Source organism: Antennarius striatus, chromosome 6, assembly GCF_040054535.1.
Source record: "Antennarius striatus isolate MH-2024 chromosome 6, ASM4005453v1, whole genome shotgun sequence".
Classification (NCBI taxonomy): Eukaryota; Metazoa; Chordata; class Actinopteri; order Lophiiformes; family Antennariidae; genus Antennarius; species Antennarius striatus.
In genome coordinates this window covers 25463012-25479136 of record NC_090781.1, presented here as the reverse complement: position 1 = coordinate 25479136, position 16125 = coordinate 25463012, and the positions used below count along the sequence as shown (strand labels likewise).

At 48.5% G+C, this 16125-nt stretch overlaps 1 protein-coding gene across 3 annotated transcripts; it reads right to left on the bottom strand.

The window, feature by feature from the left end:
* Window positions 1-845: 845 nt before the first annotated feature.
* On the bottom strand, window positions 846-15290 carry LOC137596325 (period circadian protein homolog 2-like). 3 transcript variants are annotated; one of them, XR_011035529.1, is made up of 23 exons: window positions 15156-15290; window positions 11673-12237; window positions 10896-10988; window positions 10491-10645; window positions 10274-10395; window positions 9991-10192; window positions 8958-9009; window positions 8532-8674; window positions 8355-8433; window positions 8167-8273; window positions 7754-7907; window positions 7546-7654; window positions 7207-7459; window positions 6968-7118; window positions 6746-6882; window positions 6433-6639; window positions 5701-5946; window positions 4160-5253; window positions 3861-4077; window positions 3480-3717; window positions 3239-3389; window positions 2509-2887; window positions 846-1347 (listed from the first exon to the last, which is right to left on the bottom strand). XR_011035529.1 is itself a non-coding variant. In XM_068316726.1 (22 exons), the coding sequence occupies exons 2-22, from the start codon at window positions 12131-12133 to the stop codon at window positions 2729-2731; spliced, it is 4530 nt and encodes a 1509-aa protein (XP_068172827.1). In that variant the 5' UTR covers window positions 12134-12237; window positions 15156-15290; the 3' UTR covers window positions 846-2728. The 3 variants fall into 3 exon arrangements, 2 of the variants coding, with proteins under 2 accessions (XP_068172827.1, XP_068172829.1); XM_068316726.1 differs by having other exon boundaries at window positions 846-2887; XM_068316728.1 differs by having other exon boundaries at window positions 846-2887; window positions 6968-7115.
* Window positions 15291-16125: the final 835 nt, after the last annotated feature.

Here is a 16125-nt window from a genome sequence, read left to right as displayed (position 1 = left end):
ATTATTATTTTAACATCCAGAGATGTGTTTAACTGGAACCACTGCTTCTACATTTTGTCTTAGAGTAGATCTGAACCCGCTGTGTGTTTGTGACCATGCTGATGAAGGTCAAAGGTCGCTGCAGCGCAACAGTTGGCGTGAGAGCGGTTCAACGGTGTAGATGGCGTATGTTGCTGAAAGCGGTCCCAGGGGGATGCTGGGATACCGGGGCGTTCCTCTTTGTGACAGAGGACAGCATCAGCTTTTACGCAGCGCGACAAAGACACACGTCACTGTAAAACCACCCCAAAATGTGACTTAAATCAATAGACTTTTAAAAAAAAAATTAATACAATTTAGAGAGAACATCTCTGTGAAGGCAGAACAGTCAGCTGTCGGGACATTTATCAATCAATCAATCAATCACATCGTCACACATTTCAAAGTGCTTTAACAGACAGAAAATCAACAGAACCCTCCATTTATCAACTATTATCAAGTACATGTTTTCTCATTTTTTTATACATATATTTATGTTTTCATCTGTTTGCTTCATACTGATTATGGTCAGTATGAAGTAAAAGATACAGAATGGATTTCCATAAAACTTGTTGGAAGGATTTTGACCCTTTTGGTGAGGATCTGGGAGTTTGTTTTTTTAACTTTCAACATCTTCAATATTATCAACGTGATTCTTATATTTTTATCCATTCAAGCAAGAATAAAAATTATTTGCATGTTTCTGTTAGTCTTAAATGAAAAGAACCGTTAGAGGAGTTGCAGTTGCAGCTCCTCCACCAGCAGAGGGCCCCAGAGGGCCACAGATTAGACGAGAGCACAAAAATGATTCATCCGAGTCTCGCAGGTTGTAGTTCTGTCATTTTATTACAACATGGTTAAAATTTCTCAAAACACATCAAACCCACAAAAAAACAAAGCACAGATCTGTGCTTTTTGTTTTCCATAGAATCCAACAGTGAAACATATTTACAGACCGTACGCATCGTCCTGCTCAAGTAAACCGTTTGCATGTTTGTAGCCCCTGGTGCTTCAAAAAGCTCATGGTGTGTATTTAAAAAAACAAACAAACTTCTCCAACATTCTCACATAAAACTGTTCTAACATTTTCTTCATCAGCATTCTTGCATTATTGAACCAGCTGCACGTTTGAAGCCCAAGATGTTTGCACAGAAAGGAAACAGGACATAAGCGACGTCCATTCATTCGTTCATTCAGACTGAAGACGTCCACAAACTTCTGTCGATCTGAGACACTAATTCCTCCATCAGTGGGATCACTGAGGTATCGCTCCATGTTCTGCATACAGTAACGTGACCTGGGATTGATTAGAGGTAGGGTCTCAACGCTCTTCCGACAAAAAAAAGAAACAAAGCACATGAGTGAAAATATAAAAAAATAGGACATTAAAATAAAAATAAGTCAGATGTTCTTGGTCCAGAAGGTTACATTCACTAACAGGTTCTCTGCTGGAGCACCACAATTGTTCCCAAGTTCCCAAGGCTACGACTCGCATCAGAAAGTAGTGCCGATGTTTGTATTCTCCACTCGGTTCTACTTTCCAGTGAAAACACTCAAGTAAAAAGAAATTTCGATGTAATAAAGCACCGAAGTGTGCAGCGGAGATTTTCCACCTAAAAAGTTTTCCGAGTGCTGACAGGATGATTTTGCATAATGTATAAACGACTACAGTAACACTGGTTTGTTCTACAAATGAGTGTTTTTTTTTTCTTTCTGCAGCATATCGACAGAAACAGAGTGTGTAACAGTTTTTGCGAGGATCTTTCTACACAGGCGTTATAACCACACGACGTAGGCTTCATATGTCGTAACCTGTTTGTGCATTGATGCATTTCGTGCATCGATTGTTTTGTGAAGAGAAACGTGTTTCAGACGCTTCTTCATCTGAAGCGTAAAGGTCCTAAAACAGAGGCGTACTCACGTCTGCAGAGTCTAGTTGTTCAGAAATGTCTGATGCCTCCATATATATACATATATTTACATATATGTTTAACATATATTTAACACATATATTTATTTTTTCTGTCCTTTATCTGAATGGATTTGGCTTTAGCTTGAAAAAAAATCTATTCTAGACGCATGAACAGGTACAAAATAAATAACAGACTTCATTAAATTAATTTCTTTTCGCACTATGTGGCAGATTGTCACGGCGCGATCGAAAAGAGCAGATGCATTGTGGGAAAAAAAAACCCCCACAAGCGAAGAGAAACAAAAAAGCGTTTAGCAGAGGGTTTAAACAGCAGCGCTGGGCTGATATTAATAACACCTTTAAACACTTGAATGACAAATATTTAGTCAATATATCTTTTTTCCATCAAATATCAGATTGTTCTTTAGAAATAACAAAACATTCAATCATATTGATGTTAAACTGTTAAATAAAATAAAATAAAAAAACTGATGTCAAAAGGTCCCCACCACACACTGCGTGTGTGTGTGTGTGTGTGTGTGTGTGTGTGTGTGTGTGTGTGTGATCAATGTACTCACTAAACGTGGGACAACAGAAACAGACCCTGTTAACTGCACTGCAGCAAAGTTCTCTGTGACGACACACACACACATGAACACACATGTGAACACACACGTGAACACACACGTGAACACACACACACATGAACAGGAGGTTCTGCTTGAGTCCATTAGTATCTCGGTCTGTGTGTGTGTTCTGCTCGGTTGGCCCCTCCCCCTGCTGGCGGTGTGTGTGCGTTCAGGAGCCGGTGTCGGTCTGAGGCTGGCCCTCCTCTGATTGGCTGTGGGAGTTCTTGCCGTCTTGCCCCGCCCCCCCGTCCAGCTCCTCCTCCATGTCCATGTCGGGGAGGTCGTCCTCGATGGGCGTCGCCGCCGCATCCTCGCAGTACAGACACTCCTGGAGACAACAGACGGCATGAACGTAACCATCAGTACGGCTAGTCCTCAACTTACGAACACAACGGATTCAGACAGGCTGTTCATAAGTTGAATTGTTCGTCAGTCATAATTAAATTTCAATCTATAATCTCCATCTGAGGTCATTTAAATTACTCTACATACTAAAGTAATGTCATTACTACTGTAATACTAAAGTAATGTCATTACTACTGTAATACTAAAGTAATGTCATTACTACTGTAATACTAAAGTAATGTCATTACTACTGTAATACTAAAGTAATGTCATTACTACTGTAATACTAAAGTAATGTCATTACTACTGTAATTTTTCCCTTGTGGGTCCTGACCTTGACGTTGATGGCAGCAGGCAGACCCCCCCTCCTCATCCAGGGGTGCTCCTCCACCAGCTCGCGGCGCTGCTCTGAGGAGAAGTGAGGCTGGCTCTTCTGCATCTGCCTCAGCCTCTCCTTGTCTTCTCTCAGGACCTTCTGGATGTCCCTGGAGGTCAGGAAGCAGAGGTCAGGGGTCAAACCGAGTGGCAGAATCCTTTCAGGTCATCGGTTCGATCGTTCCAGGCCAGCGACTTACCTGGGGGGCATCTGGTAGGTCATCATGACCTTGTCGTCGGCGTTGGCCATCAGCAGCCAGAGGGGCTCCTGGAGGACGTACTTGATGAAGTGCTCGCCGTCTTCCGGGGGGGGCGCCTTGGCCTGAGACTGACCCCCGTCCGACCCCCCCTCGCTCCTCGACTTGGCTTTGACCTTTGACTTGGGGTCGTGCTCCAGCGAGTCGACGCTGCCGAAGTATTTACTGGTGTTGCTGCTCCCTGAGGTCAAGAGACCGGAAGTGAGTCAGAAATAGGTGAACTCGTCGTCATGGCGACCGTGATGCTGATGCTGATGCTCCTGTGATGTTCAATTTCCTCCGGTGTTAATAAAGTATCTATCCAGCCATCTAAGCTCCACCCACCTGCTCTGCTGCCCGACGCCCTGCTGGCCGACGTCCCGCATCCGGACCCCGACCCGGACCCGGACCCCGATCTGGACCCGGACCCGGAGCCCATGGAGCCGGAGGTGGCGGAGCCGGTGCCGGAGTGGGAGTCCTCCTGCTCCTGCAGCAGGATGTCCAGCAGGTCGCAGGACGACGAGTTCCCGTCGCTGTGCGCCCCGTCGCCCGGCGACTCAACCTGTGAGCGAAATGGAACGCGGTCAGACGGGCCAGTCCTCTAAGTAACACCTGGAACCAGCCCCGGGGCGACCCCCCCTCACCTGCTGGTGGCTCTCAGATATGACCCCGACTCTGTTCTTGTCGGCGGCTCCTCCGGCGGTCCCCGGCGTGGCCGCGGTGCCGCCACACTGCCCCCCCCCGACGGAGGGTGCCGTGCTGTCTTGCCGCTCCATCGAGCGCCCCCCCTCCTCCATGCTCAGCAGGTTGAGCTGCAGCGGCGAGCTGCAGCGCGACTCGAACAGCGGCGGCGACGTGACGGGCTCGCGCACGCCGGAGGCCGGCGTGGAGGAGCGCGAGGCCCCGCCCTCACGCGTTAGAGTCTTGGGGGGCTCCGAGGCGAGCGCGTAAGGGAAAGGCTGCCCCGGGTAGGGGGGCTGCGCCACGAACTGAGCCTGGACAGGAAATGAAGGCTGGGCGGCGAAGGGCTGCTGGGTGGTGTAGGTGGTGGGCGGGGCCTGGAAGGGCTGCGGGGGGGCCTGGAATGGCTGCTGGGTGGGGTAGGGGGTCGGCGCCGTTTGGAACGGCTGCTGGGGGGCGAAGGCGGTCTGCACAGGAAACGCCTGCTGGCTGGCGAACGGCGCCGGCGTCTGCAGGAAGGCCTGCTGCGGCGGATGAAAGGGCTGCTGGGTAGGGAACGCTGGCGGGGGCTGCGTCTGGTCGGGGAAGAACGCCGGGCGGGGGGGGGCGGCCCCCAGCTGCCCCACCGGCCCCACCTGAGAGAACAGGTAGTTGGGGAGCACCAGCGCCACCACCGGCGTGACGATGGGCGCAGGGAACGGGGCGGCGGTGGGCGGGGCTTGCGTGCTCTGCCCGTCGGCGAATCCCGTCGATAGGGAGGGGTCGGGGAGGGAAGAGTGGGCCGGGGCGGGCGGCGCCGGTGGGTAGAGGGGGTAGGTGGGCACCATGGCGGGGTAGGACACGTTGAAGGCCGACTGCGACGCCTCCGACGGCGACCACGAGGTCTGGTTCAGGCCCTGCAGGGGGGGGCGGGGCTTCCGGTTGGACACAGCGCTGTCCGACGAATCGGGATGCTTCACCCGCGGCTTCTTGGACTTCCTGCTGCGGATGCCCTTCCTGGCGGTGGTCTCGGGGCGGGCGGCGCCCGGTTTGGCCGCGCCTTGCGGGCCGGCCGATTCTGAAACGACCATCAATCAAACATGTTCACACCATAAACTCAGGGAACGATTAAACTTTACTCACACATGACCTCATCGGGTCAAAGAAGGGGCTGTCTCATAGGAACGGTAAAAAAAATAAGAATTTAAAAAAAATTATATATATATATATATATATATATATATAGTATATTATACTATTATACACTTCCAATGACAGGCATTAAGGAATTTTTTTTAAAAAGATGAATGAAAATTACTGGCAAAAATTCATATATTTAACCTTTTAACTGACTTATTTATTGGGAGAGAAACACATAAAAGCAACAAAAATTTAATTTAATTTTTAATTTAAAAAATTAAAAAGCAACAAAAATGTCACCTTTGGGCCCCAACTGTTGTCAAGGGTTAGACTCATTTAAACCATCTCTATCTGATGTGTTCGGCTAACGCTAACGCTAACACACCTTCAGTGGCGGCCGGCCCCCGCTGCTTGTGCAGGTAGGTGGAGTAGTCCTTCTGGAGGGTGCGGGTGTGGATCAGGTCCCGGCAGCGCGTCAGGAAGGCCTGCTCCTCCTTCTGCGTGTGCGCCGCCAGCACCTGCTTGGTGAGGCCCAGACGCTTGTAGGCCTCCTTTTCCTGGCTGGGGGGGGGCACCACGCTGACAGGAAGCGCCGGCGGCGCAGGGCTCTCCGCCACGTCCTCAATGATCTCTGTGGGACCAAACCAGAGGCGTGAGACTCCCCCCAATCCAAACAGAGTACAACATTCTTTTCCTCCACTTCATGACTAAATTTAAAAAATTAAATTTAATCGTTTGCCCGTTTAACCCTTTAAACCTGAGTGGATTACTTTTGGCAGACTTGATTTTTCAGGATTTTGAATTCAGGAGTTTGATTATATTTTCCTGATAAACCTGATTTTTACAATCGGATGCATTTTGCATGCGGGAAAAAAAAAAATCTGGATTTAGCATAAAAAAAATACAAATTAAATCTCATATAAATAGAAATTTATGCAAAAAAATAAAGTAAAAATTGAAACAAATTGTGACCGAAAATGTGATTTTTCTGGAAAGTATTTAATAGTTCAGGTTTTAAAGGGTTGTACTAGATCATGTTCACCACAGCCCATTAACACATATTCATACACACACTGACAGTCGGTGAACAGCGTCTCCGGCCTGCGCTCACACCTACCGGACTCCGGCTGAGGCTTCTTGTCGCCCACGTGGACGATGGTGCTGCTGTAGCTGCACTGAGACGTGATGGACACCACGCTCTCAGCCTTACTGGGGAGGGCCAGCGGGGCCAGGGGCCCCCCCACCACGGCGGCGGCCCCAGACGGAGGCTTCTTGGGGTCTTTCATGTTGGGTAACCCCGGCTGGGCGTCGAGCATCAGAGAATCTGCGGAGGGGGAGGGATTACAGTTACAGACCGACTCCCCTTAGCGAAGCGAGTGTGTGATTGGTGTCGTGTGTGTGTGTGTGTGTGTGTGTGGGGGGGGGCATACCTGTGCTGGCGTCGTGGGGCCCCTGGATGCCGTCGTCCGACCCCTTCTTGTCGTCGTCGGAGTTGGAGGAGGTGGTGTTGGAGGAGAACTGGTACTTCCTCTTCACCGTGACGGGGATGTTGCAGCTCTCCAGGTATCTATGGCAACAGGAACATCATCAGAAGGTGAACGCGTCACAGCTGGGACCTCCACCCACTAGTCCAGGAGTGCCCCCCCCCTCACCTGATGACGCTGTCCAGGCAGCTGATCTGCTGGTAGGAGTGGACGGCGTGGTCTTTGCAGTGGAAGTCTTCCACGCTGGCGGCGACGCCGTCTCTGCTCGGCATCAGCGAGTCCCTCAGGCGCCCTGACGGGCTCCTCTGGGTCTGAGCTGCTGGAGGGGGTCCAGGAGGAACGCGTCATGTTTAAACATCTCATATTAAACATCTGGATTGTCCTCAGCGACGTCAAACCCAACTCACCGTCAGACTTCTTCTGCTCCGGTTTGGATGGCGACGGAGAGTGCAGGCAGACCTGGGAGTCCTGGTTCTTCAGCATGTGGACCCCTTTGCAAATCTCCTGGAAGGTTCTAGAGGGTTTGGACTTCCCCGTCTCCTCCGCCGTCTTTCCCACAATGCCGTTGCTCTCGCTGGACGAGCTGATGCTCACCATCTGCTCGTGGGAGCCGTTGCTGCCGTGGCTGCCGTAGCCGCTGGAGCCCATGTTGTGCACCGGCTGATGGGAGAGAGGATGACGGGAAGTGGGTTTACGTCGTATTTATGTGTGTGTGTGTGTGTGTGTGTGTGTGTGTGTGTGCGTACCTGGAGGAGCATCCTGTGGATCTGCTCGCTGATCTCCTGGATGTCTGAATCCATGATCTTCCCTCCGTGGAACGCCAGCGCAGCGAAAACGTCTTCGTTGACGGGACCCCTGATAAAAAACAAACAAACATCAACATCACCGTCACCTAACCGACCCCCCCCTGATGGGAACACAACCGGGATCCGTGAACACACTGACTGGACTCACATGCGAACTTTGTGGCGCCCGATCACGAAGGAGACCTTGCGGCTCCAGGGGTTGACGAAGCTGGACCAGCTGGTATCCACGGTGATGTACTCGCCGTTTCTGGCGCAGAAGCGGACGGAGGAGTGGTCGAAGGGCTGGCCGGCACACTGCAGGACTGATGGGACAACGGGAAGCATGTGAGAGACAGTAGAGACGCTCCCCCATCAATAACCAGCTCCTACAGCAGCGTAGGTGTGAACTGATCCCCAGCAGGGGGCAGTAGAGCGCTATTACATCTCCTGCAGACGACTCCAGAACCCTGAACACTAGTCTCTAGCTTTTTCCTGCTCAGAGTCGACTCTTTTGCTGGTTTCTCTGTGTTTCTAGTCACTAAACTAAATATCGTGAAGTGGGGGGGGGTCAGGTGTTCTTACTCTTGCGGTGTATCGCCAGCATCAGCGGCCGGTCGCTGGGGTGCAGGTTGAGCAGCACGGGGGTCCCGATCAGGTCCTGGGGGAGGTAACCCAGCAGAGGAACGGCCCTGGTGGACAGACAGGAAACCTGTGAAGTCACGCCCGCTTTATTACATCCCAGAATACACTAGAAGTGTAGCCCCACCCACCTCTCGTCCACATCCTGGAACACACAGTTGGGGGTGTGTGTGGTGGTGAAGATGCGCTTGTCAGGAGGGATTCTGGGAGCTGCAGAGAGAAGAGATGACGGTGAGTCCCGGCGGACGCCCCCCCCCCCCCCGGCTCCAGGGACGCGCCCCCTGCTGGGGCGTGGTTACAGCTCTCACCTTCGTAACCGGAGTGGACCCTCTCGGCCAATAGGAGGCAGCAGAACTGCTCCTCCCCCAGCTCGGCGTCCTGGACCTTCATCAGGTAGGGGGTCATCCTGAAGGGGTAGTACTGGAGGTCCCCCTCCCGCTCCTTACCGCCACTGAAACACATGGTAAGCCCCAGTTAGCCCGACCTGATGCTAACCGTTTAACAAACCGTTTGATAAAGTTTTTATCAAAAACGTATTTTTTCTGGTGTTCTGGGTAAATAGTTCACAATTTAAGAACTAGAACCAGCTCGTCTACAGCTGCAGTACCTCCACCCGCCACTAGATGGAGGCAGCTTAAAGCTCACGGCTGCTGACTTCCTCCCTGTCCTACCTAACCCCCCCACGCTGACTCAGCAGGAAGCGGTGGCTCACGGCGAGGGCGAGGGTCGCTCACCTGATGCGGCAGAAGAAGGATTTCTCCTGCATGCACTCCGTGGGAGACGACTCTGGAGGGGGGGGCAGAGAGAGAGAGGGGAGAGAAGGTGTGAGGAAGACATCACCAATCAAATCAGATCGCATCAGATCAAACGCTTCATCGGTTCGTCGTCGACACCCAACGCGCCGCTGACCTGAAAAGTCTGCCCCCCTGTCCAAAAGGAAGGGGGGGGGGCAGAGGAGATTCCTACCTGCCCCCCCCTCCCACACTGTCCCTTATCAGTTCTAGTCCCTCAGCTTTGTTTGTCTTTGTGATGAATGTCATCACGCCGTGATGTCACAGCTTCTGTCGTTGGCACGTGAGGAATGTGGGCGGGGCAAAAGGTGCGGTCATTTGAACCCACACACACACGGTTGTGTTGACAAACACAACCGGGCCGTTTGATTGGTTGTTGGTTCGAAGAATGCCCACAAAAAATGACTTAAGAAACAAATCAAACCTAAAAGACAAAGTCGACTAGAACTAAAGAATTTAATTTGCACCAACTTAATTTAATTTAATTAACAGGCTGCTGGGCGGAGCTTATCGGTGAAAACCAGGCTTCTAGTATTAGAATTTATCGTCATGACGACTAATCCAGAATCAGAAGAAATTGCGGCAGCTTACCACAAAAGTTTGCAACGAGCGAACACGGTGTCGACCTGAGCAAAGCATCATGGGATTTATCAGAGGACAAAAAGAATCATCGATGAATCCGGAGCGTCTGTCGGAACGAGACGACGACCGAGACCTCGCCGTCCAATAACGTGACAGGAGGATGATGCGTGTGTGTGAATCGACGACTCGGCGTGTTAATGTGAGTACGTGTGATGCATGGAGGAACACGTGAACACGGGGTCGGCGTCAGCGACAGATGAACGCGGCGCTTTCGTGTTCCTCAACGTGTCGGGTGATAAAATTAACCGCTTGTGTTGAGTCACGTGTCGTCCCAGTTAAAACAGGTTCCTGTCACGGGTGTGAACGGGTGTGAACAGGTGTGAACGGGCGCTACCTGCTCCGGTGCACATGCTCCAGGAGGGCAGGCGGTACGGCGAGGTGAAGCTGTAGAACACGCTGACATCCTGGGGGGTCAGGAACTCCACAAACTTGGCGTTGTTGAACACCTCGCGCTTGCAGTTGAGGATGGACGCCACCTGGTCGGAGATGTAGACGATCTTCCCGGTGATGAGCGACACGGCCACGGCGAAGATGTCCTGCGGATGGAAAGCACGTTACGACCATAAATCCACTTGTTCCTGCTTGACTTTGGCGGGGCGAAGGTGGGCGGGGCTTACCGTGTTCTTGAGCGTGTATTCGGAGGTGATGCTGTTGATCTCCTCGATGGTGTACGACGACACGTCGAAGCCCGGAGGCTGGCTGTCGTTGATCATCAGCATCTGGTAGTACTCCTCATTAGCTGCGGAACAAAGAGAGGCGTTTCTAGGTTTTGCCAGTTCACCCGCCGTCGTCGCGCCCATCAGAACACGCATAAACACGGAAGCGGCCGCTCACCTTTCACCTGCTTCACGCACCGCAGCGCGTACTTCAGCGTGTTGATGGTGCTGGATTTGCCCTTGCTCCTCTTTTCCGACGGCAGGTGCATCTTCAGCTCCTTCAGCGTCTTGAAGAGCTCTTTCTTCGTCTTGGCTTTAGCCGACTGTTCGCTGCTGCAGGGGGGGGGGGCATGAGAAAAACATGCATCAAAAAAAACAAAAGCTGTCACCCTGTTGTCACCCAGCATGCAACGTGCGAGGGAACGGGTTGGCAGGGGGATCGTCACATGCGTCGTCAAATAGTCCCTCAAAAAACGATGGAAGTTGATTTTTTTTACAATCTTTTCTGTTTTTTGGAACGACGTGAGCCGAAGCCCAGCGTACGGGTTGACGTCGGGTTCCGGACGCGAGGCGTTCTGCTCACCTGCAGCCGCTGGTGGACGGGTTGTCCTGCTCGGAGCTCACCAGGCTGAAGGCGTTGGAGCTGCTGGGCGGTGAAGGACTGTGGGAGTTGGAGCTGCAAAGCGTTGAGAACACGTCTGGTCAGTGAAGGCTACACAACAGTCATGCTGTGACAGGAGCTCCCGAAACGAGACGCAGAGACTAAACACGACAAAGTCGGTCAAGGATGCTGCTCTACACGCATCTGTGTTCCGTGTGTAAATAAACACGGAAAGATACGGAGAACATCTGACAAGCAGGGACAGAGTTCAACACGAGCACCTGCACCACTAAAGATTATATATATAATTTTAAACATATCATCTGTAGGATCTAAATTAAATTAATTTAACATTAAACCAGAATATATTCCAGTTTTTATCGTCACATTTTTCATTTTTCAGATTTTATTTCACTTTCCTGCAGATAGAAACATGTTTCCAGCGTTTTCTTTGCCTTGTAATTTAAATTTAAGTTACACAACAGCTGACCTTTAACTTGTAATTATTCATAATCACTTTCCTGTGATTGTTTTATTGCTTTCCAGGTGAAAAATGGAATTTTCTTCTTTGCCGACGGTCCCTTATTTGGAGATGACCCCACTCTGACTCCCTGCTGGCGTCTCACTATGATTTGGACCAAAACTGACTCATGGAGGAGAAAATGGCTCTTCCTTTAACGTCTAATGGAGCTGACTTCCGTGACCTAGATGGTCCGGACGCGGTCGGACGAGTTAATGCCCCACTGCCCCCCCCCTCACCTCTTGTTGCTCCCCGATGACTCCATCAGAGCGGAATCCTTGCCGTTGCCGTTGGAGCTGCCCACGGACTCGTTGCCGTGGGAATCGTTACCGTGGGACTCGTTTCCGGGGGATTCGGTCCCGCTGCCGCTGGAGCCGCTCCCCCCCATCTCCACATCCTCGTGCAAGGTCGGGCGTGGCCTCTTCCTGTCGTCATGCGGGGAGGACGACGAGTGGTCGTGGCTGCTGTCGCTTCCCTCGGACGCCAGCCCCAGCTCCGCCTCCAGCATGCCGCCGTCCTCGCCGCCGCAGCTCTTGCTGTAGCCGCCGGCCAGGCAGCGCAGCTGGCCGATGGCGCCGCAGGAGGGGTGTTGCCCTTCCTCGGTCTGGAAGCAGACCCTCTCGCGGTTGCGTTCGCACCCGTCCAGGGTGGAGTACAGGTAGCGCTCAGGTTCGCCGTCCTCCGACATGGAGCACGCCATGGGTTAAACTGGGAGAGTGTTTACCGGTGTGGCGGCGCCACGGTGGGCATGGCACTGAGACGGGAACGAAGAAGAAGAAGAAGCCTCAGGTGTGTGGGAGGAGTCTAAAACGGGGATAAAACACAGGTGGAATCAGTCAGACCTTCACCTGTGTACAGGTAAACCTCGGTTTACGGCGCTAATCTGGATCAGGAGACGCAAAAAACGACACAAGTCGGATTAATTTGTATGTTTAACATGTTTTTATTCTATTTATCTGATTTATTCTACATTAACATGATATGATGTGATTTTAATGCAGGAATGGGCAGACTCCGGCCCCGGGGCCACGAACGGCCCTTTAGGGTCTGTAATCCGGCCCGCCAAACTTGTTTAAACTATGCAATTAATTTTAAGTAATAAATGCACTTGAATAATAATTTTTACAATAAGCCTTGCATATATAAGCCTCCAAAACCTTTATATAATGTTTTTTTACACCTCATTTGCATTAAAACAAATAAACGCTCCGTCTCCTCGTGACGTAAATTTGATCTTTATTTGAGTTTTCGAAGGTTTTTAATTGAGAACCGTGTAACTCGAAAAGACGAAAGCTGAGAAAGAAAAGAGTTCACACACGGCTACAAACTGACATGAAAAGAATAATTAGAGAATAATCTGAACAACTCAAATCGTCTCCTTTTACTCGACATCAACTCAACCTTCAAAAATGAACCGACAAATAATTAACAGGAAGAACCGGCAGGATGAAAACACAACCTGATGCGTCCAACTGAAAGAGTTTTTATCTCCGACCTCCGACTAGAATAGAAAACACGGTGCTCAGCGTCTATTCATTCATTTCCGCTTTGCATAAAAACACTCAGTAACACTCGGCATCACAGAAAACGTCACCTTAAACAGCCTCTATTCCACTCCATTAATAAATATAACAGCCACAGTTTTGCAGCATTCGTCAGGGTTCAACTCTTTTCTGGTTCAGATCCGCTGCGATAAAAATACAACAACGCCTCTCCAGACGCCTCCTCCACACCTCAGCAGTGGCAACTTTTATTTCTGTTAAAGCCAGAATGGGAATGGAACCGATGCCAAATCCAAAATAATGCCAGATCAGGTTGCAGCTATTTATGTAAGAGTGAAATTCAGCAGCGAGTCGCTTCTCCTCTCTTTTACATAATCTGCTTTACATAACAGCAAAGTTTGAGGGAAAGGTTCTCTCCTTTGAAACATCTCCGAAAAACACCAAAGACTTTCCACTGGTACACACACACACACACACACACACACACACGCACACACACACACACACTCTCTGACGCCTTCAGGAGTGACCCACTGTCAAGCTCGACCGAGGGGACTTCTATTGGCTGATGCCGACGGCCAATCAGGACAGAGCAAGAAGCTACAACAGGTTAGAATGATGTCAGCCAATGAAGCAGGAAAAAATCACTCACTAGAACTTTTTTCTGCTATTTTTTTTTACCAAAAGAAAAAAACCAACCTTCCTTATTAAAAGAAGATTATGAAACAAAACTACTTAGAATTAACTTTTTTTTTTTTCACTTGCATGAAGAGGATTAGCAACAGATTTAACCAGCAGAATATTTTTAACTGTGTTAACGCTAAATAAATTAAATAAAACTCCTATTGCTGCAGACTTCAACTTAAAAAAAATAGAAAAATACTCATTCTAGAAATGACAAATACAGCAGCTATAGTAGTAATTAATACACCTTTATTCTAATCAATAATCCACCAGACAGGAGCATGAGAGGAATCTTTAGGAGCTTTAAATGTGTGCAAACAAACATGTCAGAGAAAGCAGAGCGGAAGAGTGACATAATGACAGTGGCTCCTGCTGCTTCCAGCTGGAGCCTGACACTCAACACACTAGCACAGATCTGTGGCATTATACAACTGGCTCCAGTCACATGGATGTGGCTCCAGAGCGACACCAAGCAGCGGTGGCCCTGTTTCATAAAATCAGATGGAATTCAGCCCCTCGCTCCTGAATGGAATGTGAGACGGTTACAACATTTCCTTATGGGGGTTAATAAAGAATATATAAAACACTGGTGGAGCTAAAGATGGAGCGTATGCTCCGTATATATTAATTTACATTTTCATCATGGGATAAATCGTTAAATTTATTAATAATAGTGACACCTGAGTTGATGGAGAATAGAAGTGGTTTTAATGATTATCTCCAGCTGGGATCATGTTGAGTAAACCACCCTTTGCTCTGTGAGGAAACCTCCATGTGTGTCCATAAAGAAGCTGCTCTAACCTCATGAAGGTCTAGCTTTAAAGGAATCGAACATATGACCATGTGGACCTAATATTCACATGTATTATTATGGGATGGGTCCTGGTTTGTGTAAGTGACAACTGGTAGTGTCAAATGACATCTACAGTAGAAACCCCACAAAAATTTTTTATTTTTTTTTAAATTTTGTAAATTCTACTAGTTTGTATTTTAATTCTAACAAAATTCGACCAACATTTCAAATAAAAAAATTTTTTTGTCATGACTTTAAATAAGAGGAGAAAACTGATAACTCAGCAAAATCTCCTTTAAACAAAAAAGCTGAATTATATATATTTATTTATTCATTTTTACATGTAACATTTATTATATTTAAGGGAATAAAAAGGGAACAAGCGTCCCTGCCCCCCCCATTCCCACTGACCTGCTATACAAAATCCACACACACGTTGACCTGCAATCCACCGCACGGTACACTGACACAGTTATGTAAAAGTCACAGAATCACTCAGAAACAGACACACACAGGCTCTAATTCAGCCTCTAAAGACCCACGGTAACAAAACACACACTCACCCTTCACAACGACGGGACACACACACTCATTTTATCGTTTTTTAGCTCTTAAAGTCCAAAAAGTAGAGCGATCAGATTTTCCGCGCATGCGCACACCGGATTTAGTTATGCAACTTATTTTTTAAGCTCTTTAATTCGTTTTAACTTAAAAAAAGAGTGAATATGTGGAGCAAAACGAACCTGTGAGGTTGGGTTTGAATCGTCCTTCTTGTGGTTTTCGCTGTCGGGCGGGAAAGAAAGCCGGTAGTCGGTAAAGCGTAGCGTTAGAACATCCTGTGTTCCTCAATGAAGGCGCATTGACACAGTAGTGAGCGGTTCCTCCCCGGCTCTCCCCGCTACGGCCCGGCAGCCAATCAGCGCACGCGAAGAGCGACCTCAATTTAAGTCCCGCCTTAAGCGGCTAAGGATTGGCTAGAAATTGTATGTCTCCATGGAGAGCGTGACGCAGATGGAATAGGGGGATCCTATTGGTCCACAGAGCTGTCAGTGGTTTTATATAAACAAGCCTTGTCTCGCACGTGGAATCCCATGTTGTGTGTAGCGCGGCGTGAGAAAGACGAGCGAATAGCAGCGGAGAATGAAATTACATAAATGTAAAAGTTAGAAAATGAAAAAACAAGGAATTAAAAAACAAGACAATGTACAAAAAATACATTTAACCACTAAATAGATCCATGAATTTATGATATAACACTGCAGGAGTTATCTAAATATCTCGCAAACAGACAGATTACTTTATTAAACTTTTTTTATAGCTAGTTTCTTTTTATTTTATTTTTCTTATTTTTTTATTTTTCTTATTTCTGGTTTTTCTTAATTTATCAGTATTTATTTTCATTTTTTATTTATTTAAATTACTTTATTATTATTATTTATTGTCTCTTAAAATCTTTTTACTTTTTTGTTACTTTTTATGTTTTTCTACTTTTTTATGAATTTATTTATTAATTTTTTAATGCTCTTTAAATTTATTTTATCCATTCATTTTTATTACTGATCTTTTATCGAAGCGAATCATGGCAATGAGATACCAGAGATATGTTTGTTCGAGTTTCCTGCGTCACATGTTAATACATAACAGGGATGAGGGTTTTCATTCATAAAGTGCTGAGCTTTTCTCTTCTTTTTTTTTTGATCATTGCGTGGGAGT

What these genes read in the sequence shown, in the direction of transcription:
- LOC137596325 (XM_068316726.1), bottom strand. Translation starts at nt 12,133, where the DNA reads ATGGCGTGCTCCATGTCGGAGGACGGCGAACCTGAGCGCTACCTGTAC. An exon ending in GTGCGTGAAGCAGGTGAAAG is followed by an intron (nt 10,396 to 10,490) that starts GTGAGCGGCCGC and finishes TTTGTTCCGCAG; the next exon opens with CTAATGAGGAGTACTACCAG. An exon ending in GGTCCACTCCGGTTACGAAG is followed by an intron (nt 8,434 to 8,531) that starts GTGAGAGCTGTA and finishes TTCTCTCTGCAG; the next exon opens with CTCCCAGAATCCCTCCTGAC.